Source organism: Dermacentor variabilis, chromosome 2 (genome assembly GCF_050947875.1).
Source record: "Dermacentor variabilis isolate Ectoservices chromosome 2, ASM5094787v1, whole genome shotgun sequence".
Classification (NCBI taxonomy): Eukaryota; Metazoa; Arthropoda; class Arachnida; order Ixodida; family Ixodidae; genus Dermacentor; species Dermacentor variabilis.
The window spans coordinates 83,756,748-83,781,837 of record NC_134569.1 but is presented as its reverse complement, the minus strand read 5'-3'; the positions used below and the strand labels follow the sequence as shown (position 1 = coordinate 83,781,837).

The window sequence follows — 25,090 nt, the reverse complement described above, 5'->3', positions numbered from 1 at the left end:
ACAAAAATAACCTTAAAATCTTGTCTGTCTTTTACGACAAATTGGCATAACATGTCAGCCAGACATTAATTAAACAAAGTCTCTACCTTGTGGGCCTACAACTTAAGCTATAACAAGCACAATAATAGTACCAATTATGCATCTCTTCCAGTAACACAAACTAAGCATATCTTGCCCATTTTATGTTCAAAAGTTCAGCACAGCGTATTAACACAGAACAAAAGCATATAAAGAACTTAGTTTAATCATCATCATCACCTCAGTATTTACAGCACACAGCGTTTGTCCCAGCAAACTGCTGCAAGCAATGATTCAAGAAGATTTCTATAACCCTAGAAATCAGTGCTCGACATACAAAACGCAGGCGCACCTAGCCTCATTTTTAAGCAGCTAAGGAATATCATAATGCATACGTGTTGTGTCATTCACTTGTGTGTAACCGTGTTCCCTCCTTTTAATCATCACAAAATTTATTCCCACAAGTGTGACAAAATGAATATGTAACAAGGGAGGAGGAAAAAAAAAGTGCAAGGGAGTAATAGTAAAAATAAAATGAAATACATAACTATAAATCTGCATCTGTCAAACACAACAAGGCTGGTAAGCGTTCGTGGCATATAAATTAAAAACCGTCGGGCCAATTGCTTCTTGTGTGCCAAGGTTAAACAAATGAGGTCTCTTTTTGAGACCTTCTGCATCGATAACAGCTTGTCATTGCTAGTTGCGTGTGAATGTTCGTCCCCTGTAATAAAAAAGAAAACACCAAATATACACAGCTATGGTAGTACATATGAAACTGTACCTGGAAGCGGAGCATGGTGCTGTGGTCTAATGTTAGCGGCATGCAGTCTTTTATGCTAAATGCTGCACAGCTGATTTCACTGATAGGTCCTGATCGTTCACTGACAGAAAATGATAGCATGATAATGTAACGCTGACCAAATAAGTTTACGGACCATGGGATCTGAGAAAGAACTGAATATATCCTCAGCCTCACAACCCAGCCTGGTATTGCAAGATGCACCACAACGAAAAAGAACACCTGATTTTCATTGTGTAGAATGCAGAATGGCGTTGTTTCGTAAATGTGCCATGTGACATAATTTTAATTTTAGACCTACTCAGCATGCTTTAGCAAGTGATGTTTCAATTCACACTTTTTCAGTAGCTATTGTTTGAATACTGATTAGGTGTGCTGTGATGTGTACAAACAATCTTGCAGAGTAAATGGCCAGTGGTTATCAACTAGTCCTCCACAGATTGGCACAATGTCTCTGATAAGGTGTCCATAGCTGAGGAAGTGTCGTGCATATTTTCTGACTTAAATCACCACTGATTATGAGTCAGACTGACAGTGTAACAGACCAAAAGCTACCACCCTTGCTTTTATGAACTGCAAGCTTGCACAACTAGTGCAAAATGACGGCAAATGGTCATGGTTGCACGAAGTGCAATCCTTATAGTAAGTATAAATTACCACACAACCTCATTGCAGGATCACTAAATCCTGCATGTGACTTGCTTGATGATTGTGCTGCCTTATCACAAATTGAGACTTGGAGTCTGAGAGAGCATTGAGCAATGATTGCTTTGCTGCTGAACTTTTCAGTCAAGCTACACAATGAAGCAAAGCCCAAAAACCAAATGTGTCCTGTGCAGTTATTACAGCCTAAAAAGTCACATTAATAAATTGCCTCATCATGTGCTAAACAGAATTGCACCAACTTCCTTCCCACAAAGGATGATGCAATATGCACTGAAAATGTCCAAAATATCAGCCATATTGCACCAAACATTATAGTTACCCATCTGTAGGGATGTGCAAATATTTGAAAATTTTTAACTGATCGAATAATTGATGTTAGTAAATACAAATATTTTTCTAATAGTGTAAACTATAAATACAAATATTCTTTGAATAGTTTTCGAATAATTTAAGTACTCTAGTGTGCCCAATCAAATATGATGTTGGAGAAAAAAATCCCATTATTTTTATCCTGGTGACTGGTAGTAAACATAAAAAAGGTGAAATTACGTAGTAGAGCACATTATATATTGCTGAGGGAGCCAGACTTTTCTATTTAAGCCACAATCACTAGCACTCCCCAAAGAATGCTGTGTTTGTGAGCAAACTGCCTACTGTTCCGAATCCTCTATTTTGACTACTAATAAACGCCTCCATAATATGCAATGTTCTAGAAAGAAAAAGTGCTAACATTACGGATACTAGTACATATGAACGCAGTTTTATGGTAATGGATAAGACAACCATTATCTATCTATTCAAAACGTAATCAACAGTTCACCCGATTTGGTCTCAAAAAGTACTATTTGCACAATCCTTGTCATCTGCAAGCTACGTTGGCTGCCATTACACATCAACTGGTGGTGGTAGTATACATTGAACTATCTTCAATAATCAAGTGTCAAAAATCAGTCAGCGAAGGCAAATGCTTGGAATTTCCTACATCCTTTCCTAGAACTCAGGAGGAGTGGAAGAATGTGTACATACGCTTACTATATATATATTATGGTGGCCTTCCCTTCAACAAACAGGCCAAAAAGAGAGCTTCGGAAAAGAAAAGTGTGTAACGCTCACGTGATTGTCTTCTTCTCTACAGATTTTGGGTCTGGTCTTGCACGATTGAGCACCTTGAGGAAGTCGGATGTCTTGGTACGCATCCGGGAGTGTATGTAGGCCTGCAGGAATATCCAAATAGGTGAATCGGGCAACGTAGAGACCATTTCAAGCAACTGGTTCTCTGCTGCCTAATGGGGCTGTTAAAGGGGTGTTAAAAGGGTGACAAACACTTTTTCTTCAAATTGTGCAGCATGATGGAGTGACTGCAATGCTTTTCAAAAGCTATATTACCGAAATTTCTTTTTCGGAAGGATCAAATATGAATGGAGATATATAACGAGTGCAATGCTCTTGTTCTTAATTTCCACTATTTATATATGTCATACAATTCTGATTTCATATGTACCAATTTTTATACAATGCTATAGTCAACAAGCAAATGCTTCTAAAAGCAGTTCATTGATTGAAAATAGAGAATTTTAGCGTGGGCGGTGTGCCGGTTGAGCCGGGGCATAAACGTGAGCGGCCAGATTGGTGGCGCCAGCTGGTGGTGCAAAGCTCAACCACACAAACACAAAGCCAATTACTACATTCTGCTTAGCTGCTGGTGTGAATTTTAAACAGCAACGTAATCCTGTTCACAATTATGCCACTGCCAAAAATTTGCATCAGCAGCGAAGCAGGATACAGTGGGTCACTGGAATTGTAGCTCTGTGTTTGTCTGGTTGAACTCTATGCCACCAGGCGGCTGCAATGCTCCAGCCGCTCACATTTACGCCCCCGCAAATCCGGTACTCCACCCTAACCGCCCCCGTTTGCCGGAAGAGCGGACACGCTAAATGCCTCTAATATCTGCTGCTAATGGTGAAGGCAATCTACATAGCAAGTAAATACCAAATCAGAAGATTATAGCATAGGCATTAATATAGGTCACGGTTTAGTGGAGACTTCACATTTCTTGTCTTCCTTGTTGCCTTCCCCATGAAAGACAAAAAGCATAATATGTGAATAACATGCTTACGTATTCATTACAGCTCAGCGCACCTAGGCAGCTGCAACCTAACGCAGCACTTTCATACTAGCAGTGCGCATTAGCTGGGTTGTTACGCCACCGTGTGAGAGGGTAGTAAGCAAGATCTCAAATAGGTTAACGCACACTGAAATACAATCTATCAACATTACAAGATTTGAAAAGGCCATGCCAAATTTGCAAAAACGTTTCAATCAGAAAATGAACCATTTCTGAAGAATTTGCAAGTAATGAGCCAGACATGAAGAATGAACACAAGGAAAGCATTTTCCATGTATTGAAAATAGCATGCTGAAGACAGCAGAGAGGTAAGGACACATGTCCTTGCCTCTTTTCCAAGTGTCCATCAAGAGGTGGTGGTGTTCCCAATAAGCTTCTTTCCTACAGATTTGAACAACTGCATAACTTCTTTTCCAACCCTGCATACTGCATCATTACAATTTTATAAATTTGTTTGATGTACAGCATAACTTGGCACACACACATCTGACGTGCAAATGCTCCATTTTGCCTCAAAGTACCACAGCTGCTGCTGCATCAAAAGTTTTGAAGAAATAGGCTGGCTAGAAAATGCAAACATGAATGACAGCTTTGATTTGAATGTTCAGCAGCTGCTTGTGTGTATTTGAATGCAAATGTACACACACTGCCTCTATAAAAGGGAGCATTTGAGCACATGGCCTGAGCATGGTCAGCTGCTTCTAGCGCTACCAGCAGGTGACTGGGAAAGGCCCTAAAGCTACCCAGAGCGAGCAACTGGTGGCTGGAAGTACTGCGATTGCCAAGCCACAGCTACAGTCGAGTAAAGAAAGCTCAAAACGACACCTGTAGGTGCTCCTAGCAATCAAAGGTCACACGTCCGCATGCGTCTTTTCGTAAAGGCGCTGTGTGTACACGGGACTTACGAAGGCCCTATCTCCAGGCCCACAATTCTTTAGAATCTTGAGCACCTATGGCTTACCTTGGAACACTTGATGTGATAGTGCAGGTAGTCACGGAAGATGTGAATCAAGTTTATTGTGTTGTCCCTTGCTTGGCGATTTGTGTGCCTTGGGAAGAGCACTGAAGGGGGTAAAAAAAGATGCAATTGCAAGTCATGCTGAAGGTGTTGTATGACAAGAAATGCCCAAGCAAATGTAGAAGAGACCTGTGGAAAGCAACAGGTCCACACAGTACAGGACCTGGCTGATAGAAGGATTGTGATAATAATCATTTAGCCAAATATTAAATGGCCATTTCTTACTTTGACAGGTATTTAGCGAGTGCAACTAAAGTTTCCATGGCCTGGCGTTCAAATGAGCGGTGACATGGTCACATGGCCGCACAAGCTACTGTACAAGCATAGCACACAAGTATTGCTTCCAACAAATGTGACTGCATGAGACAGCTAACGTCAGTCCCGATTCTGACGTCCACAGACCTAAGTCGAATCATAGTGCTGAGCCCATTGAAATTGCCATCACAGTGACTAGAGACTAATGCAAATTTTCAGCAGATGAACAGCCACTAAATATTTTGAATGCTCCCTTCCTTCATTTGAATGCTCCCTTCCTTCATATTTAATTTCTCCCCTCACATTCTGCCTTTTTTCTTTAGACCACTCTAGCCATTTTTGTCATTGCTTGTCACCTTATAACTGTGACGGTCACATGTGACAGTCACACTGTCAGTCACATGTGACAGTCACTCCAGCGGAAGTGCAAAAGGTACACATTCTACTAAAAAACCACGCCTGCCTTCTTGAACGCTGTTGAAGACTGAATTCCAAATCACAGGAGTGGCCAGTGATTAATTACAGGACAGTGGACACATACCTTATCCGATTCTTCAAATTGGCATAGATAATAGCACAGGCCATTCATGGAAGCTCCTTTTTCAGAAAACGATGCTCATCAATTGCACGAAAGCAAACACAACAAGGTCAACAAAAATGAACCACAGTTGAACTATGTTGTAAGGAAGTCGCATCCAAGCCAATAATGCTTTCGTTATATCCAATATTTGTTATAATTATACATTCACAGGGTTCATACAGAACATGTAACTCAAGATACAAGGACAATTCAAGGCCAACAGACAATGAAGCTAAGGAAAGCATAGGGGCACAGTAAAACTTTGTTAATTTGACCCTCGTCAATTCGAAAAATTGGATAATTCGAACTTCTCCTCCTGTCCCAGCAGGCACATGCATTATTTAACTGCATCAAACTCTTGTTAATTTGGATGTATTTGTTTGCACAACAGTTAATTCGCGCAACTTCTAGAGTGCCAGAGATGTGAGACACATCAGAGAAAAGCGCTGCTAGCATCCAATCGAAATGAAGCCGCAGAGTCTGTATCACCATGGTCATCAGCAAGAACTGTACAAAAGGCAGGAATGCCAGGACACTTTGTGCCTATTTGTGCCTTTATAGCCTTTATTCTAGCATTTATCATAATGCATGGCTACATGTTGGCGCGTGTCTTCAGAACTGTGTAGTCGCCATCTGTCACTGTGCCGATAGCGATTGTGGTTGTGGCGACACTAGTTTCATTTTGACTCAATGTGTGCATTGACCATGTGCCTTTACGAATGCATTGTGGTCATGTCGATAGTGACCACGGTTTCGTCAGCAATAGCTGTGGTGTGCAGTAGTTTTGGTTTGACTCAGTGCAATGTGCGTACAATGCCAAATACAGCAGTATGTGGAAACTGCCAAAAATGAAGAGCGATTCTACCGCCATCTGCACGCTTGCATTAAACACCTCAGCTACATTGCGATCAATGGACGTCTGTTGCTGACCAGCTCATTGGTGAAGAACTAATTGGGATGTACGTGTGGTAGCGAAAAGCATGTCTATTTGGATGAAGACATGGGTCTCACTCTGCACTGCAAAGGAAGTCGCCAGGCCCTCACCACTGACAGTGATAATCAATCATGAGATGATGAGAATTGCAGCTTCCGTGCAGATACTGTGCAAAATAGAAGCAAGGGTTGTGAATTTATTTACTGTTTTCTTGATATCCTTAATAATTCGATATTTGGTTAATTCGGACACAATTCTTGGTCCCTTGAACACACAAAAAAAAGAAAAAGGGGAGAGAGAGAGAGAGAGAGAGAGAGGCCTAAATTAGCAAGGTTTTACGGCAGTTAGCTGTAGTTGAAATTGAAATGTTGAAAACATTTAAGAAAATAGAAATGAAAGTTGACAAAAAGATTACTTGTTGTCGGCAGCAACCGAACCCACAACCTTCGCATTACGCATGTGAAGCACTACCAATTGTGCTACAGCGATAGTCACTCACAGTCCACAGGGTTTATTAGCCCCGTGCCTGCTCTCATAAGGTTAAGTGTTAAATGATGCCTTCGGGCAAATAAAAAAAGGCATTCCACGTTCGCGTGCCATGGCTTTTGAGTGGTGCAGGCTAACGCGCCCAGGGCTAGATATAGTACACATAAAAACCGAAGTCAGTGGATAAATTGATGGCTGTCGCTGTAGCACAATTGGTAGTGCATTGCACACGTAATGTGAAGTTTGTGGGCTCGGTCCCCACCGGAGACAAGTTATCTTTTTGTTCATTTTCATTCCTCTTTCCTTCCCCCCCCCCTTCATTATTTTCTACATTTCAATTTCAACCACAGCTAATTACCCCACACTTTCCTAGGCTCCATTATTTATATGGTCGTGATTAACAAAAATCAAGCCTCTGTTCTTTAAGGACAATTCAAGGATTTCAAGTAGTATGACAAAGATAAACTTTCAAGGAAGGAGAAACAAATTTTATTTGTACACATACACTAGAAAATAGTAAACTCTCCTTCCTCTTAGCTGCAATTTCTTGCAGCTAAGCAGTTGCTTAGTGCAACACACGCCTCGAGCTCTTCAAATGGCTTTCCACAAACTTGACTTTCCCATTGTAAACGTGGCAATCGGCTTTTAGCATGATTGTTAGCAGTGTTTGGCTTCAGCCAAAGATATTCATCACACTAGAGTCAAATTGCAGAAACTTATTTTCCGCCAAGCATTTCTAGAGCCTAGGGCTCGAAAATGTAGCCATGACGGCTGCGGCGTGAATGAAGTAGCAACATAACAAATATAGTGGTACAGCTTTGCTGGTTGATCTGGTTTTGTCTAGCTCCATGATGGCAAAGGTAATTTAAACACGCCTGTTGTTGGTCGGCGTGGGCGTGCGACATTGCATCACTTAGCAATACTCTGGAAAGAAAATATCTAAAATTGTTTGCGGATAGATAGTGTGCATGGCACAGGTCTGAAGCGAAGTTAGTCACACTGAATGTTCAAAAGTAGCCCCGAACCCCAGTTTTCAAGGAATTCTAGGAGCAAAATTTTTTTTCCAAGGAGTTTTAAGGGCCCTTGAATCTCCTTCTCCAAAACCAAGAGTTTTCAAGGATTTCAAAGAGGCAGGAATACAGAATTCATAACCTGTATTGGTTGCATGTTAATATCGGTAACAGGATTTTTGGATTTACTTTGTTATATCTGATAATTCATTATACCTGCGGAGGTTCAACTGTACTGCACAGCTGCATCTGCTTTATACACTGAAAGGCTTCACCTCACATAGGTTGCGTGAACCTTGTTCTGCTTATGCATGTTTCCGTTAAATCTCATTCATTTGAAACTCAATGTGCAGATTTGCTTGGCTACTTCTCCATTTGAGGACTGTAATATAAAGATAAGAACACAGGATGAGTGCCGTAATTACGTCAAGTGACGCTTTTTTTGCCTGCTGATTTTCGAAGCAATGGCAATTACATACTTGGAAAAAAAAATTAACTAGATCTAGCTTAGGGTGACATCAGAATTATGACTGGTAAGCACATTTCAATGGACAACCAGGTTTTTATATGTACGGAGATTATCATTGGAAGTGATAATATATCTCAAAACAAATATAACTCAAATCGACAAGCAGACAGTAATGAGAACTGGCAGGAACAAGATAAGGAACAATTCACGAGTCTGTACCAGTATTTAACAATGCAACTGCTTCTCCCACTGCGCTTGGACTGTGAGTAATCACACCATCAGCTTTGATAACACTATCAACTGCAGTTGACCTCCCAATAAGGTCAGCAGCACAGAAGGTACTGTATTTGGCTTTTTAGTACACCTCTTTTGTACATTTCCCAAATAAAGGTTTGTTGTAATTACCTTGCTTTTCTGGCATGCGGTAGGTGAATTATCGCAATAGTGAACATGTTCATTTATAAAAGTCCTGCAGTCACGTAATTGCAGTCAAGTAATCTGGTCCCAGCACTTATGTTGAATTCCAATGGTAGATCGCGAGCGCTCGGCCGGATCACGAATGGAGCGTGTCGCTCCGACTGAGATCGCTCTCACCTGCTCACACCATATCTGCGAAGGGAATGCTTGCGCTCCCGCGGGGGCACTTAGTACAGGAAAATCAACTGAGAGGGCGCTAGGATACAGAGAGGAACAAGCGCTTGGAAGCGCAACCCACCACCCCATTTCACTGTCCATGTCAGAAGAATCATCACTCGACTTACTGTCGAGTGACAGTGAAATCGTACTCTCTGAGTCGGAGCTGTCTAGGAGCGCGAACAAAATCGCACGGCGCGAAGCGGCGTCCACGTTTCCCATGTCATCCATAGCTGCCCGCGACCGGAAACAGGCGACCGTGACAGGAAGCAGAGGCGGGTGAAGGAAATACGTCATGAGGACTTCCGGTCAAATCTGCCGATTTCGGCGGAGCAAATATTTTTGCTCCACGGAGCAATCTGGGATCAGCGGCTGGTCCCAATCTGCCATTGGAACACACAGCTCACGCTCCCATTCTGCCATTGGAATAGGATTGCTCCATACAGAGCAGAAAAACTTGATCTAGATCTGCCATTGGAATTCAACATTAGAAAAAAAAACTGGATTGCAACATCACGCATTGGTTAATGTTGAAACACAAGTGCTTGGCTGCTTCTACGAACTTAGGAAATGTCCTCACGCATCTACGGTACTGAATGCGCAAAGTTTCAACTACTTACATGTGTTGTGACTACCGCCTATACGTTTGACGCCTGCAGTGCTCCTACGATTCCATCACATATTATATAAGAAATTATTCAAAGCAAGCACTGCTGCACAGTGACATAATTTTTACCATTTTCTTGACCCCTCAAACTGCTCTTGTAATAAATGCAATGCAGTTGCATGCTGTAGGTGCTTATGCGCAGGCTGTGTACGATCACATTATTTCTTCCTGCTTACAGAACAAACGATTTTCATACAGCTGGAAACACCATTTTGCAGGAATAATACTAGTCCAAGCACACTGTTGAAATCAGGTATGCTTTGAATTAAGGGCAATTTTCTTATAGGTATTTAATCATACTTTTCTTTTCAAACCGAACTAATTTTTTCTTTTTTTTTTAAACTCTACGCACAACTAAAAATCACTTCTTTTTTAATGAGGGTTAGCATCCCCGCAGTATGCTCAGAAATCCTCCGGTCCTGAGATGGCTTTTGCCAAAGTCCAGTGAACTCTATAAGTGGCATTCAATAGAAGTGGCGCAAGCCATAATGCATGAAAGTTAAGCGCAAGAGTCTGTAGCCACAAGCGTAAGCCTAACAAGAGAAGCTACCTACCAAATGTGATATAGCCGATGCTGTTGCCAACACGGGCATCCGTGTTCTCTAGTTCTTTTGGAGGTTCACGGTGACTGAAGAGCACTTGTGGCGCTGTGTGGCTTGCTTTGCGGCCCTCTTTGAATTCCTAGTACACAAGGAGAGACATCACCATCCACCATTACATCACTGAGGCAAGCACACAAACATCTGAAAGGTGCAATCAGCATCCACATGCACTGTGAGGGAGACACAACACAACAGAAAGAAAAGACATGGACAACACCACTTTGTCAACCCTGCCTTCCAAGCAGTGTATGTGGATGCCAATTACATCTCACCAACTAGCGACCATCAAAGTGCTTACTAAGTTAATAAGTCTAAAGGCACTGTACAATGCTTAAAGAAGCCCTGGAACACATTTAATGCAATTCTTAGGGTGCTTCACATACTTTCTGGGGGCCAAGTATCTGTCTGTATGTTTGTATCTAACTGTTTTCCTGCCTACCTGAGTCAGTGGGTAGCTCATGGTCAAATGGGTAGTGCATTGGGCTGCTGTGATGAGAAAACAGTGTTTGAAACCAAACGTTGGAACAACTTGGGTCGCTGAGTATCTGGCAGCGTGTATACATGTGTCGCTCTTCAACAAAACTCTTTCATGCTGACATGGCCCACAAGAGATGCAGAACTGAGTAGGTACCGCTGTTCGAAGAAAATCTTTGATGCTGACTTGAAGCACTGGGTATGTGCCACTCGGCCTGTGCTGGTCTTCAACGAACCTCTTTGAAGCCAACTTGGGTTCCCGGGTACCGCATTTACTCGAATCTAACGTGCACTTTTTCTCCCGATAAAACGGGCCCAAATATTACGTGCGTGTTAGAATTGAGTATGACCATAAATCTCTGTTACCATATCGCCATCGGCATTTCAAACTGGCCGCCTCGTACGCGCTTCGAGCCTAGCTGCAGCAGCTTCCTCAATGTGCTGTAGTATGTGTGCTTTGACATAGTAGGTTAGTCCACCATCCGTCTTCCCTTTTTCTGCGTTTGCTCCATCAGCACGGAAGCGCCGACTGTGAAGACATGCCGAGTTCATCGTGATGCTGCAATTAAAAGGAAAGTGATCACTTGTGCGGAGACAGACTGAAATTGGGCTGCATCACGGGCATTCGGAGTTCTTGAAACTTGTGTGCGGGACTGGCTGAAACAGGAGAGGCGTTCTACTCCAGCGGCTGTGCGGCCCCTATATTGAAAGCGATCTGTGATGGAGACAGAGTCTACACACCTAGGCGCACCATGCTGTGTTCTCGTTGTTTAGTTTGCACTGAAGCGAGAGGCCGCAGAAGGTCAATTTGCTTGCTCCTGCTGCCGAAATTCATCACTCCAGTGTTTTGATAAAAAGTTTGGGCGGTCATTGAGTGAGACATGTTCATGTTTGCTTGTGTGTGTGTGTGTGACACCATGCTTGTTAATTTAGTTACTAAACAAACGCTTAAAAGTTTATACGGCCAATAAAACTACTAACCTTACTTTTTGCATAGCTATCTATTGATCTGATATTGAAATCTGTTTTGCCTTTTCGCAAAACTGTGACTTTTTTATTTATCGCAGCTTTAGTGCATTTGGCATAAATCGTTTTTCCAAATGAGAGAAAGTTATATTTCTGTATGAAAGAATGAGTTGCACGGTACTGTAAGGGACTTTTTTTTTTTTTTTTAGGTCACGACAAACGGAAGCATGTTAGAATTGAGCACACTTTTTTCCCCTTTCTTTTGGTCACGGAAAATGGCTGCATGTTACAATCGAGGGCGTGTTACATAGTAAGGTTTGTTACAGTGCAACACAAGACAAGGAAAAAAGAAGGTATAAAACAACGACACGGCACTGACTCTCAATTGATATTTTATTGGTAAATCAGGTAAATCGGGATCAGGTAAATAATTTACTGGACACTGGTTACTCCAAAGTGATTATTTCATTTGTGAGTGAAAGTATGGTTCGCGGCTTCAAGAGCATAAATGACCAAGGTATAAAAATGAAATTAGAAGAAAAAAGAAAAAATGCAGTAGTACCGTATGTACACAAGTTAGTGCATGGGCTTAAGAACATTGGTTCAAGGTCCAGCATTGATGTTCGTTTTTCTGCGAAACATGATATAGGTCGCATATGCCCGTTAGTTGATAATTTTCTGAAGGATAAGCAAGTGAAGGGGAAATGTACTGTCGAACATGTGAATAGGTACATCACTTGTGCTAAGCAGGTTGTGTATGCCATTCCATTATCTTGTGGTAGAGAGTACATGGGACAAACGAAGCTATGTGTGAACATTCGACTTAGGGAGCATGAGCTATCTCTTCAAGGGGTTGCACCACTTCATCTCCTAAAGCATTGCAAGTCGTGCGGCTGTCGCCCCAAATTTAAAAAGACTAGTGTCATTTTTAAGTGCGTGTGCCAACTGACAAGGGAAATCTCCGAGGTTTACAATATAAAGATTAATTAAATATGGGGTTTTACGTGCCAAAACCACTTTCTGATTATGAAGCACGCCGTAGTGGAGGACTCCGGAAATTTGGACCACCTGGGGTTCTTTAACGTGCACCTAAATTTAAGTACACGGGTGTTTTCGCATTTCGCCCCCATCGAAATGTGGCCGCCTTGGCCGGGATTCGATCCTGCGACCTCGTGCTCAGCAGCCCAACACCATAGCCACTGAGAAACCACGGTGGGTACAATATAAAGATTAAGAACAAGGCATGTATCAGTGAACCGTCTATCACTTTTCATGACAATGAACTGCGTTACCTATCTCAATTTTGATTACACGTCAGTTTGTCACAGTTGCTTCGATGCATCTCTGTGTCTCGTGCATGTCATGGTTATCAACTGGCACCTATATATATGTTCGACATAGCTACAATAAAATATCAGCTGAGAGTCAGCGCCGTGTCATCGTTTTATACCTTCTTTTGTCCTTGTCTTGTATTGTGCTGTAACGAACCTTACTATGCATCCCAACCAATTGGACCAACTTGCCATCTTGAGGGCGTGTTATAATCAAGTAAATACGGTATGTGCCAGTAAGTATGCGCCACTCTTCGACGAGTGTCTTTGACGTCAACTTGGGTAACTAGGTATGCGCCACTTTACAATGATGAAAAAGATCCCTTAATTTCTGCCATGCTGAGTGAATCGAGCCCACGTCACAAGGGTTCCTCAGAGACGGATGCCCGATGCTAACAGGCTGCGCCACAAATGCACTGGTTATGTGCCACTCTTCAGTGCACCCCTTGCCAACTTTGGATCACCGAGTATGTGCCACGCTTCTCATCTCGGACTCTACGCATGGACTTCTCAGCAGCGCCACTGGATGGTGCAGTGTATCCAAAAAGAAGTGCGAGAAGGGAGCCCGGTAGCCACATGACATGTTTCTGAGCGTTCGCCACACACTGGTGCATCATGCATTGCCGAAGCCATGTGCAGCTTCGCCGTGAAAGTGCTAGATGGCTCCGAATGTTCTTATGGAATAGGATGCCGTGAGGCCGACGGCGTCGTTCAGGGTGGTGATACCCTCTGACCCAGTCTGCGTCGCCTTTCATGAGCACTGGCGCCACACTGGTTCTCGCCAGTGCAATTGTGTACTGCTGTTGCTGATTGCCAGATTGCACGTTTTTGGCTAGCTGGTGTATGCTTGGTGAGTAAGCATGTATGTGCGCACATGTTGGCAAGGGAAAAAAGATGCAGTGTGTACGTGCGTGTCTGTATTTACGTGTTTCTGAATGTTTGTGTGCATAAGACTACATGTATATATGCTTGTTCGTATGTATGTACGTATGTCTGTGAATGTTGTACCTGCGTCCGCGTATGTGCATGTGCCCACATTTGTGCATCAATGTGTTTGTGCGGGCATGTGTTTTTGTGTGTGTGAGTGCATATGTATTTCAAACAGTTGGTAGGGTTTACCTTTACATGTAACAAACTTCATCAAAATTGCCATAGTGGTTGCTGAGAAAAACGATTTCTCTGTTAACGTGAATTTAGACAGGAGCTCCTGGATAAACGTTCCCCTTAGGTGCCTAATTTTGTGTTTAAAACTTTCTAGCGAATATATTACGAAACCGAACACTTTCTTTTACCGAATTCTGACATGACTTTCTTTTCCTGGGCAATTACGCAGATTATTTCGTCAAAATCACGATGGCTTTTGTACACACTCAAGGGTGGTGCAGTGGAGATGAGAGGCAATATGGTGCTGGCGGAAACCGTGTCTCCACCCTAAAAGCTGGGTTTGGCATCTAGGTGCCCTGTTAGGGAAGCATGAGAGATGAGTCCCGCTGTAGTACACGCCTCACAACTCGTTTAGACTGTGGAAATATGTTGTGTCGCTATATTGATTCAATGCTAAACGCATTACTCTAAACAGTCATCGTGACATGTGTCCTGTCGAATATTTTTGAACATAGTAAGAAAACATTGCCAGTCTGTTAAAACCAAAACATCTGTGAACATGTGGGCCAAATGTTATTGCACTGCATGCAGCAGAAAATTTACAATCTTGTGTCAAAAGCAGTGAAACAGCACTTGCTCTCACTTTTGCAATATCATCATGCAGTGCCATCTTAAGCAGCTGGATCCACAACAGCTACTGGCTGATTTCGTGATCACAGGAACATTCTCAATAATACAAAACTGCTCATTTGAGGTAAATAAATGAAAAATATGTGTGTGATTTCATAAAGATGGAAAGACCATTTCATCTTTGCAGTGCCAGTATTAACATGATAGTTGCGCATTGCTGTGTTTGCTGCATGTGGCCTCTGAGATGAAAAGCGTAGCGTAGACGCTGCGACCACTGTGAGCCATCTTACGTTCAACTTTCCGATAGCCATGTCGAACGTGGTTTGTGTTTGACGGATCCAAAAAATGTTTGCGACAGGAGATTTATGAGGCAACACATTTTAATAGTTATGTCATTCTACGATTAGTTAGAAAAGTATGTAAAGGCGCCTTAAGAATGGTAAAGAGGGGCAAAGAAAAATGTGCCTATGTCACATGGTTGAGGTTCTTGATAATGACTTATCAGTTTCACAAAATGCCACGGCAATAACAAGGCTTACTCAAAATTCTTAAGTTATTTAGTAGAATATGAAAACAACAATGAAATAAAGGCGCAGTGCCAGCAGTGAATAAACAGAACTTGGTAAACATTTCAGAGGAAATCGTGTAAGCAGTGAAACTTGAAAACACCAGTCCCAAAATGTTAACGTGGTCAAGTGGACTACCACTAATGCAGATTATGCCTCAAGGGCAACAAATGTGACATGCAAAATTTGTGACACAAAAGTGACGCTAGCGCCCAACCAAACCAAAAATGGCAAAGTAAGCTTCGCCACAGTTATCACTCGTACACGAATGGTGCATAGAGCCATTACTGACCCTATAGCCAGTTTCAAATGCAAGCGAAAATGCTCGTGATTCATGCCGCTGCGACGCAGAAACCTGTTTCAAGCGGTGGCGGCGGTACTATGGCTGGAGCAGTGAGATACGGGCAAGTTGGAACTTCATCGCGGCGGCAGCACCACTTCTGAACCAATGACGGCCCAACTCGCCATGTGACCAGTAAAGGACTAGTGCGGGAAAGCCTGCGCATCGGACGATGTTTGTTTACTTGTTACTTGCTAATATCAGCTGTGGAGATCCCCACCCTCAATACCAGGGCGGCATCTTGAATTTGCATCCCCTATGCCATGTACCTGGAAGGAAGTGCAGAAGTAAAGCTGGCGTACTCAGATGAGCAATTTATCAATGGAAGGTGGCGAACTACCTAGTACCTCAGAGTCATTGCAAGTCTTGCGCCTGATGGTATAGGTTCCCGCACAATGAAGGGCTTCATGAGCGGCCCTTCAACGAGGGCATGGAGCTCCTCAAACTTTTCTGCCAACATCTTATAATACTACTGAAAACACTTGGTGTCGGCATTCATGAGCAAGGGCATCTGTACAAAAATATTGCAAAAGTACTATTTCTGTGCAAACACAACCCACCACGGTGTGGGACTCGGATTCCTCCTTTTGATCCTCCCAAATAGGTCTCACCCACCAGTGCCGCGGAACCCGGAGTTCGAGGAAAGCCTTCTTTTTTTTTTTAAAAGGCAAGCAAAAGGAGATGCATTTAAGAAACATCATGTGGCGCACATAAATCCATCTCCGTTGACAAGCTAGTGTCCGTTATGGCAGAGTAATGAGCTGCTTGCAAGTTTGTGCGCCGCATATGCGCATTTCTTTTGCAAAAACAACACAAAAGATAAAAAGTAAGCATGATTTAGATACTTAGAATGCAGGATATATATTTATAAAATAAAATTTTGAGAAGCGGGGAAAAAGCAATGCTTATGTTAATATTTGCAAACTACTGAAACTGGCTGCTAGAAGTCCAGTGTTTTTTGCCAGCAACATTGATATCCGCAGCAGCGAAAAACGCACGGCGGCAATGCATGTGAAACGAAACCTTGCGAAAAGCTTCACAGCGCCGCGCCGCTGTTCGCTCCATTCGCTCAGTCGCTTGCATATGAAAGGGGCTTATGAAATGGCAGAAACACCAAGCATATTTATTTTTGCGTTTTTCCTACATGAAACCTTATGCCCGCAGGACTCCCGTGACTGCTGTCTATGTGGACATACAGTTGATCCCAAATTCATCAAACCTGGACATATCAAATTATTGTCTATATCGAGCAGTCTTGCCTGAGCCTACATCTCTTGTGGGACACAATGCACTATTTAATGATGATTCACCTTTAAATGCAGCAAACTGGCAATAGCACAAATCAATAAGCAACATACAGTTTTCAGATCACAGTGACACGTTCCGGGACTTCATTGTCACCAATTTCACCTGCTACTGGAGCTTTTGTGGATAAAGTTGCTTGAAGCAGGTACCCCTCTGGCGTGCTTTCGTAATAGGAAGGTTTCTATGAATATACAGTCTCTGACCGATAATTCAGACATGTTTGATTATTCAGACAGCTCCGTGGCACTGGCCGCCACTTGCCACGCAGACTTAATGTATACCGTATTTACTCGCATAATGATTGCACTTTCTTGTCAAAATAATTTATGCAAATTCAGGGCTGCGATCATTAAGCAGGTTAAATTTCCCGCGAAAAAAAATTTTTTTTCATCCTGCATTTGCTGCGGGATGACAACAGGTCAACAAATGGCAGCTGCCGCTGTAGCAGTACAGGACACCAAAACAAAAATGGCGGCCGGAAGAGCAAGCCAAATGTGCCAAACGCGATTCTTTTTTCTTCTAGTGAGTACATTACGCGCATTGAAACAGTTTCTTCCGTGTCAGTAATGAATAATATCATTACTGTCGGCAAGTTTGCGGCAATAACGTAGCCATGAGCACTTTGAGGGGACAGAAACCCATGGCGGGCACACTGCAGAAACTGCGGCGTTGGTCTTCACTGCTATCTTAATACGGCCTGCTTCTGCTATGGGTGGGCGAATATCTTAGCTATGTTACAAGCGTTGCTGTATGAACAGGCCACACTTCTAACGTATCAGTGTAAATGTGGCTACTATCATTGCTGCTCGCGATTTGTTGTGTGCACACGAGTGCAGACGAGAAGAATCGAAAAGCGCCTTTTTCGTTGTTGACCACAACCACTATAAAGCCTACAAATAATAAAGCCAAGGCAAGTTTGGTTGTAGCTTTTTCTTTATGGAAGTGCGGAAAGTGATGAAAGGAATGAAATGGGGCATCTGCCTAAGAATCTTTGGTGCGTGCAGACAGCTTGGTATGTCTTGAAGAGTTGTTCGCGTGAAATTCGACAGCATTCGACAGATGGTAAGCGCGATCATCATTAGCTAGACTTGGCACACGACATATCGCTGTGGCAACTTCGGGCTGCGGTCATTACATGAGAAAGAAAAAAAATTAAATTTTGACGACAAAATTCAGGGGGCACGATCATTACGCGAGTGCGATGATTATGCAAGTAAATATAGTATAAGGATGGTTAAAATTCTGGACACCTTATAGCATCATGTGATAATTCAGACTCAGACTACATGAACGCATGCTATAATTTGGTCACCGAGTTGGGCTAAAATAGCTATATTTTGGTTCTGATACATTGCAAGCATGGTCGTTGACCATGTCACTGGCACCTCCTTGAAACCGAAACTAGCGAAGCCTAGTCGATCTAGTATTGCTGGCTACCCCCAAACTGCAGGACAAACAAAGCAAAGCCACTAAGTAGTAAAGGTGTCAATTGTGAATTGTGTGATTTCTGGTGTGAGTTCCGTTTTGTGCATCCAGTGTTTGTTAATTTCTCTTCTATAGTCAAACCCACTTATAACAATGTTTAAGTGCCAAGAAAATACCATTAGATAGCCAATAATTGTCGTAACAGGTTTGTAGGGATAGAGGGACAGAGGAGACAAAAATCAAAACATTTTAATTAGGCATAAAGAAGTATAGTCGAACCCACTTATAGCATTATGGGTTTTAACGATACTCAGACGTAATGATGAGCTGCCATGTGAATTTTTTGTACATGTTCTATAATAAACAGCTTACTACAATGATCTCATGCTATGCTGCGTTACTGGTTATAACAATTAAATCTCATTATTGGGTGCCTGTGCCGAAAGGTAGTGAAATGCAAAATCCTGGTGAGAGAGAAAAAAGAAAGCAAGCCAGCTGCCACCTTTGCTTGCGTGCCGTGAATGCCACACGCCTTTGCCACGCCTACCTGTGTACCATGCACGCCTTTATCTCTGCTGCATTGCCAGCCTCGTTATCCCTTCTCCCTCCCATCGTTATTCTGGCCAAAGATCGAAGGGGGACAGGGGAGAGGCGCATGAGACTGGCAATGCGGCGAAGCTATGCTCTATGTACAGAACGCAAGCAGGTGGGGGTGCTGGCATTTTTTTTTTCTTTTCCAGGATTTCGTGTTCCTTTTTCTTTCAGTGCAAACACTGAGTAGCCAGATTTAATTGTTATAATCAATAATGTGGCATGGGAGCATTGTAGCAAGCTGTTTATTTTACCATAGAACACACACAAAAGGTCACGGTGCCATGACTGGTCATTGCTTTATCAAATATTCTGTTAAAACTGGTACTGTTATAAGTGGGCTTGACTGTAAATAGCAACACGGTTCCGAGTGACTCCTTCAAGCAACTTGAACTAGTGCCAACTCCACCCTCGATGTCTGCATCGATGATGGCTAACTGTTGCAAAGAAAACCGCAATTATTCGGTGGATACATTCCCTGTATTTTCATTTCTCTGTAGCGACAGCATGACAATTGCCCAGATACAGGCTACAATTTTGTAGTGATGCCTACCGCACGATTCTATGAACTCTCATTATCTATTCATGGGCAGCTGGTCCAATTGATCACGCGAGTGGAGCGTTGCTCTGACCACTAATTGACGAAGCATGAAAAGCGTAAGAAAAGGCACCACTACAATATTGCAGCCACGCACGGTTCAGGCCAAGGGCAAATGTATATGTGCGCAGCAATGTGTTAACAAACTTGGGCTGTATTCTTGGATAATCACATTAAAAGATAATTTCACTTCTGTGTGATTAGCAGCGAACACGTTGCAGCACTGCAAAAGACAGCATGCTTGGCCCTGTTCCAAGAATGCTGGCGCTCGTAGATGCTAATGCGTCTGGCGCTAGTCACGCAAAATTGAAGGTATCTCTGAAAGTGACGATCAGAGAATATGACAGACTTTTTTTGGCCACTTGTGGAACTAAGTCGCTCATTTTCTGATGACATTGGTATTTCATACACGCGATTATTCCGACTTTTTGGAGGTCACCGTTGAGTCCAAATGATCGGTTGGCGACTAGTTGGAGATGAGCGAGAGAAATTTTTTCACAATCAGAATTAGGTTTTTGTAAAATCATAGAACGATCCCAAGTTCTTAAACATAACGAAAAATTTGGGAGAGTTGGCAGGAGTGTGAAAAGTATGCCTATTAGTATGAAGATGCATGTCACACTGCTGCCCCAGGAAAAAAGGCCATGGGGCCCTCACCCCTGCAAGTGTTTATCATTGTCATCAGATGACAAGAATTGCAATTTCGGCACCGATGTTATAGAAAATATGAACATGGGTAATAAATTTAGTTGCTCAATAATGCAACGTTGATAGAGTAACAGCAGGCATTTTTTTTTCTCCCATATGACAGTTCTTAATTTCAATAATTCTAAGATTTGTTGTGGCCCTGTGATATTTGAATACAAAAGATTTTACTGAATTTCTTTGTGATGTGTGGAATGCACAAAAAAGCTTTAGACCAGCATGACTGCGAGGTTGCTCAACATTTATGATCACAAAGCGTTAAATGCAAACATGTTATACCAACTTAGATTTCTCATGTGCTCAAAATTGAGCAAAGAAGCATCTTAAAAAAAAAAATGTGCATGATGGCCTTACCTGCATGAATACCTTTCCGAGGACAATATCACCTTCATCTTTGAACATGGTGCTGAAGACTACAGTCACCCTGTCTGGCTTTGCCTCAACATACCTGGAAGCAAATATGGCCATGAATATTAGATTGAGGTCATTCAGTTGATAGAAGGACTCTGTAAGTGCATGACTTTGACCTAGAATCAGGAACGCCTCTAACACCAAACACTACAAGTTGAATGTTGCAAACACCAAGTGGCCCCTGACAAATGCACTGATATACAAGGTGCACGAAGAATTTTAGAACACAGCTTTGAATCGCCACAGACATTCACACTTTCATTCGGTCTGTCGGGTCCTTAATTTTGTCTTCTCCAACCCAGCTGCTACTTATATAGTAGCACATTTATTCCAGGGTAGCAGCTTGCAGTATGACGCAAGAAATGAAACCACAAGCAGTCGTCGTCACATTGCCCACCTGCCACAGTGATTAGGACATACCTACCGTCTTGAATGAGGTAAAATCATTTGTTTTTTAGGCATGATGAGAGCTCGTGGCATATTCTCATCCATGACAATGTGAATAAAGCATTGCCAGTGATCAGACATTAGTAAGGTAGCCAAATTTCTCCAGCAGATAGCGGCCACCACGAGTGAAAAGCCTGAAAAGCTGATGATGGTCTTTGTGGAGGGCCGACTGACGTGCGTGTCCTTTTCCAGTGTGCCTGTGGCTGCACGTGGCTCTCAGCGCGGCTGAGCGCGTACACAACCCATGTACCATGATTTAGTGGTAATCTGCCGTGTGTGCAAAGAGTGGGCATGCCGAGATGGCGTGCCATCATGCGTGCCGTCTTTCTGTGTGTTTAGTACCGAAGGTTGTGTGATCTTGAGTTTCGAAGAGGGCCTGAAGCAATAGGCTGATGGCAGCTGAAACACCCACTCCTCGCTGTCGGTGTTTTTCAGGATAGTGTAGTCTTACTGTGGGTGACACTATCAGCTGCAAGGGTGGAGTGGGCGCAAAAGGGTGGCTGGCTTCACTTCGTACCACAGAGGTGAAGATATTGTCGACACGGCACGAAACTGTCTTTCGTTGTAGACTCTCAAATTCAATGAAATGATTTTTTTTCTCCGTCATATTTGCATTTTCCAACTGCCCAATAATATGAAAAATTTTGCGGACCCTTGTGTGTAGAAAGAAAATCCATCAGAGATTGTACCTATTTGCATAAAAGGTTGAATTTCAATACAAAAACAAAATTAATTTAACAAAGGAAATTGCCAATATTACAAAGTTTGTTATATCAAGGTTTAACTGCAATTAAATGTACCCTGCCTCTATGTACAGGTGGTGTCACAGAGAAGGAGACTAAAAAACAGCGACACAGAGCTAGAAACTTGCCAAAGGTTGCTGTTATGGAAGGACTAGTCAGCATCTACATGCCCCATCTCATCCAAGTATACAATCATTATCAAAGCCAAATTAGGTCAATTAGTGAAGATACAGAAGGTGTTATCGAACAGTCTTAGGAAGCAGCAATAAAAGAAACAATGTAAAACACTTGAACCAAGGACAACTAATTTTGTCTCAAATACTGCTACCATTGAAGCCATCAGTATGTCCTCAAATACCTCGCGCATACTGTACAGTATGTTCAAACAGTGGTTACTCTTGCTCCTTAATATTAACGCTTCAATCAGGAAAAACACAGGAAGCTTAAGAGCACTGTTTCTTGGCTGAGTTGGTAATTTAGCAGTATGGGGACACTACTAAAAGTAGCAGTATACAGTGTACCTCTGTCCCATGAGTAAAAATACATTGGACAGACAGGCTGCTGCATAAATGACTGGCTGAGAGAACATAATCAAAGCATTATGCATTACAGGGACAGTCAGGTGTCAGCTCATTGCAATGACTCTGGACATTCCTCCCCCCCCCCCCCATCTTGAAAGTACAGTGTGTTCAGCTCCAACAAAGATAAATGTAGGCGAGAGATTATTGAAACAAAGGTCATAATCAGCGAATGTTCCATGTGTGCCAGTACAACAAGTGTTTTCTTGTTGGGAAAAGGAATTTGCTTCCTAAACTCTGCAGTGAGAGGGTGGTGAGCGCGACATACCTATTTAAACGCATGAAAAGCAATAAACTTCAATCACTAGTGCAGTTGCATGTGCATCTTTACTGCCCTTTAGGCGACCTTACGAAGGCTAGAGAGACCTCTCTCTGCTTGCATCTGCAACCAAGAAATAGTGCGTCGCTATATAAAAGGAACACATAGCATGTGTTGTGTAATTAAATATAACATTGTCTCATAGTATAATGGTGCAACATATGACGTATTTACTAATTGGAAGGCATCACAAATCTGGACATATTTACTACCAAATCAGTGGAATGACACGTTTCTGCGATCACCGGCAGAACTACTTGTGACCAAAACACAGGGGGAAACACACTGGAAGCACAAAAATGTGCAAGTAATATGCGGTTGGACACAACCTTATTTTCACAAGTTGTAGATGTTATATAAGAAGCAGTTCTTCCAAAGTGTTGGAGTTCGAAAACAACTCCACAGTGGAACAACTGGAGTGAGACTTCTATTACCGCACAGTATCCCTTCCTGGCTTCAGGAAGGGATACCGCACAATGGATCACATCCATGTAATCAATCAGGTAATCGAGAAATCTGCAGAGTACAATCAACCTCTCTACATGGCTTTCATAGATTACGAAAAGGCATTTGGTTCAGCAGCGATACCAGCTGTCATAGAGGAACTACGTAATGAAGGAGTACGTAAATATCTTGGAAAATATCTACAAAGGTTCCACAGCTACCCTAATTCTCCACAAGAAAAGTCGGAAAATACCTATAAAGGAAAGGATCAGACAAGAAGACACAATCTCTCCGATGTTATTCACTGCGTGCTTGGAAGAAGTATTCAAGCTATCGAATTGGGATGGTTTAGGGGTAAGGATCAATGGCGAATATCTCAGCAACCTTCACTTCACAGATGACACTGTACTAATCAGCAACACTGGGGACGAGTTACAACAAATGATTGAGGACCTTAACAGAGAGAGTGTAAGAGTGGGGTTGAAGATTAATATGCAGAAACAATGATAATGATCAATAGCCTGGCAAGGGAACAAGATTTCAAGATTGCCAGTCAGCCTCTAGAATAAAAATGGGTAGGAGTGCATACAGCAGACATATTCAGATCCTTACAGGAAGCTTACCATTGTCACTGAAATAGAAGGTGTACAATCAGTGCATTTTACCAGTGCTGACGTATGTTGCAGAGACTTGGAGACTGACAAAGAAGCTCGAAAACAAGTTAAGGACCGCACAAAGTGCAATGGAACAAAGAATGATTAGCTTAACGTTAAGAGAGAGGAAGAGAGTGGTGTGGATCAGAGAGCAGACGGGCATAGCCAATATTCTAATTGGCATTAAGAGAAAGAAATAGAGCTGGGCAGGTCATGTAATGTGTAGGTTAGTTAACTGGTGGACCATTAGAGTTACAGAATAGGCGCCAAGAGAAGGGAAACGGTGACAGATTCGCTGCTCAAGAATGGGAATGAAAGAAAAGCAAGTACATTCTGCTCTGTTACAAATTATGGCAGGTTGGCACAGTGTACAACAGTGCAGAACAAGTTAAATGTTGCAGCGCAGTCTAAGAATTTGGAGATTTATTACTGCACAATGCAGCTGTGCACATTATTCTAGAATCAGCATGAGGACTGCAACACAATACTAAGAGTATTGCAAGAGGCAGAAAGTGATTGGCTCAGCACTGTAAAACAAAACAGCACACTTCCACCCCGTTCTGTATAGTTCAGTTTACTAGACTGTAGCCTCCTTTCTTTAGAAGCTATATTGAACACAGATATAACAAATTATTGGATATAATGAAGTAAATACAAAATTTGGTTGGTCATGATTTAGCTCAATAGTGTTCTCCTGGTATAATGAAATCGAGAATGCGGGATCTGATACGTTATTGGTTATAATAGTGAGGCAAAGTTTTGCACATGAGCAAAAAGTGTGGAATATAATTGCTGACTGATTTTTCAGACATGCATGACTATTCAGACTTCCTGCAGCACTGGCACCTACCACAAGGATCAATGCAGCATATTTATTCGCATAATGATCGCACTCTTTTGTCAAAACAATTGACGCAAATTCAGGGGTGTGATCATTACTTGGGTTAAATTTCCCACGAAAATATAGATTTTTTTCATCCCACATTTGCGGCGAACGAGATTATTTTCTTCTCGTGAGTACATTAGGCGCATTGAAACAGTTTCTTCTGTATCAGTAATGAACAATATCGTTAATATTGGCAAGTCTGCAACAATAACGTAGCCACGTCCACTTTGAGGGGACAGAAACAAAGATTGGCGTGCTTAGCTGCCAGTGACATAGAAACACATGGCGGGCATGCTGCAAAAACTGCAG

General features: G+C 42.4%; 1 protein-coding gene across 1 annotated transcript in view; it reads right to left on the bottom strand.

Annotated features, from left to right (window-relative positions):
• Positions 1-226: 226 nt before the first annotated feature.
• Arpc2 (Actin-related protein 2/3 complex, subunit 2) overlaps positions 227-25,090 on the bottom strand; it is a 41,848-nt gene continuing 16,984 nt past the window's right edge. Inside the window, exons 6-10 of the mRNA XM_075681129.1 lie at positions 20,655-20,748; positions 10,218-10,344; positions 4,573-4,673; positions 2,600-2,700; positions 227-742 (exon numbers count right to left, since the gene is read on the bottom strand). Of these exons, the coding sequence (XP_075537244.1) occupies positions 718-742; positions 2,600-2,700; positions 4,573-4,673; positions 10,218-10,344; positions 20,655-20,748 (448 nt within the window). The 3' untranslated portion in view covers positions 227-717. The remainder of the gene's footprint in view (positions 743-2,599; positions 2,701-4,572; positions 4,674-10,217; positions 10,345-20,654; positions 20,749-25,090) is intronic.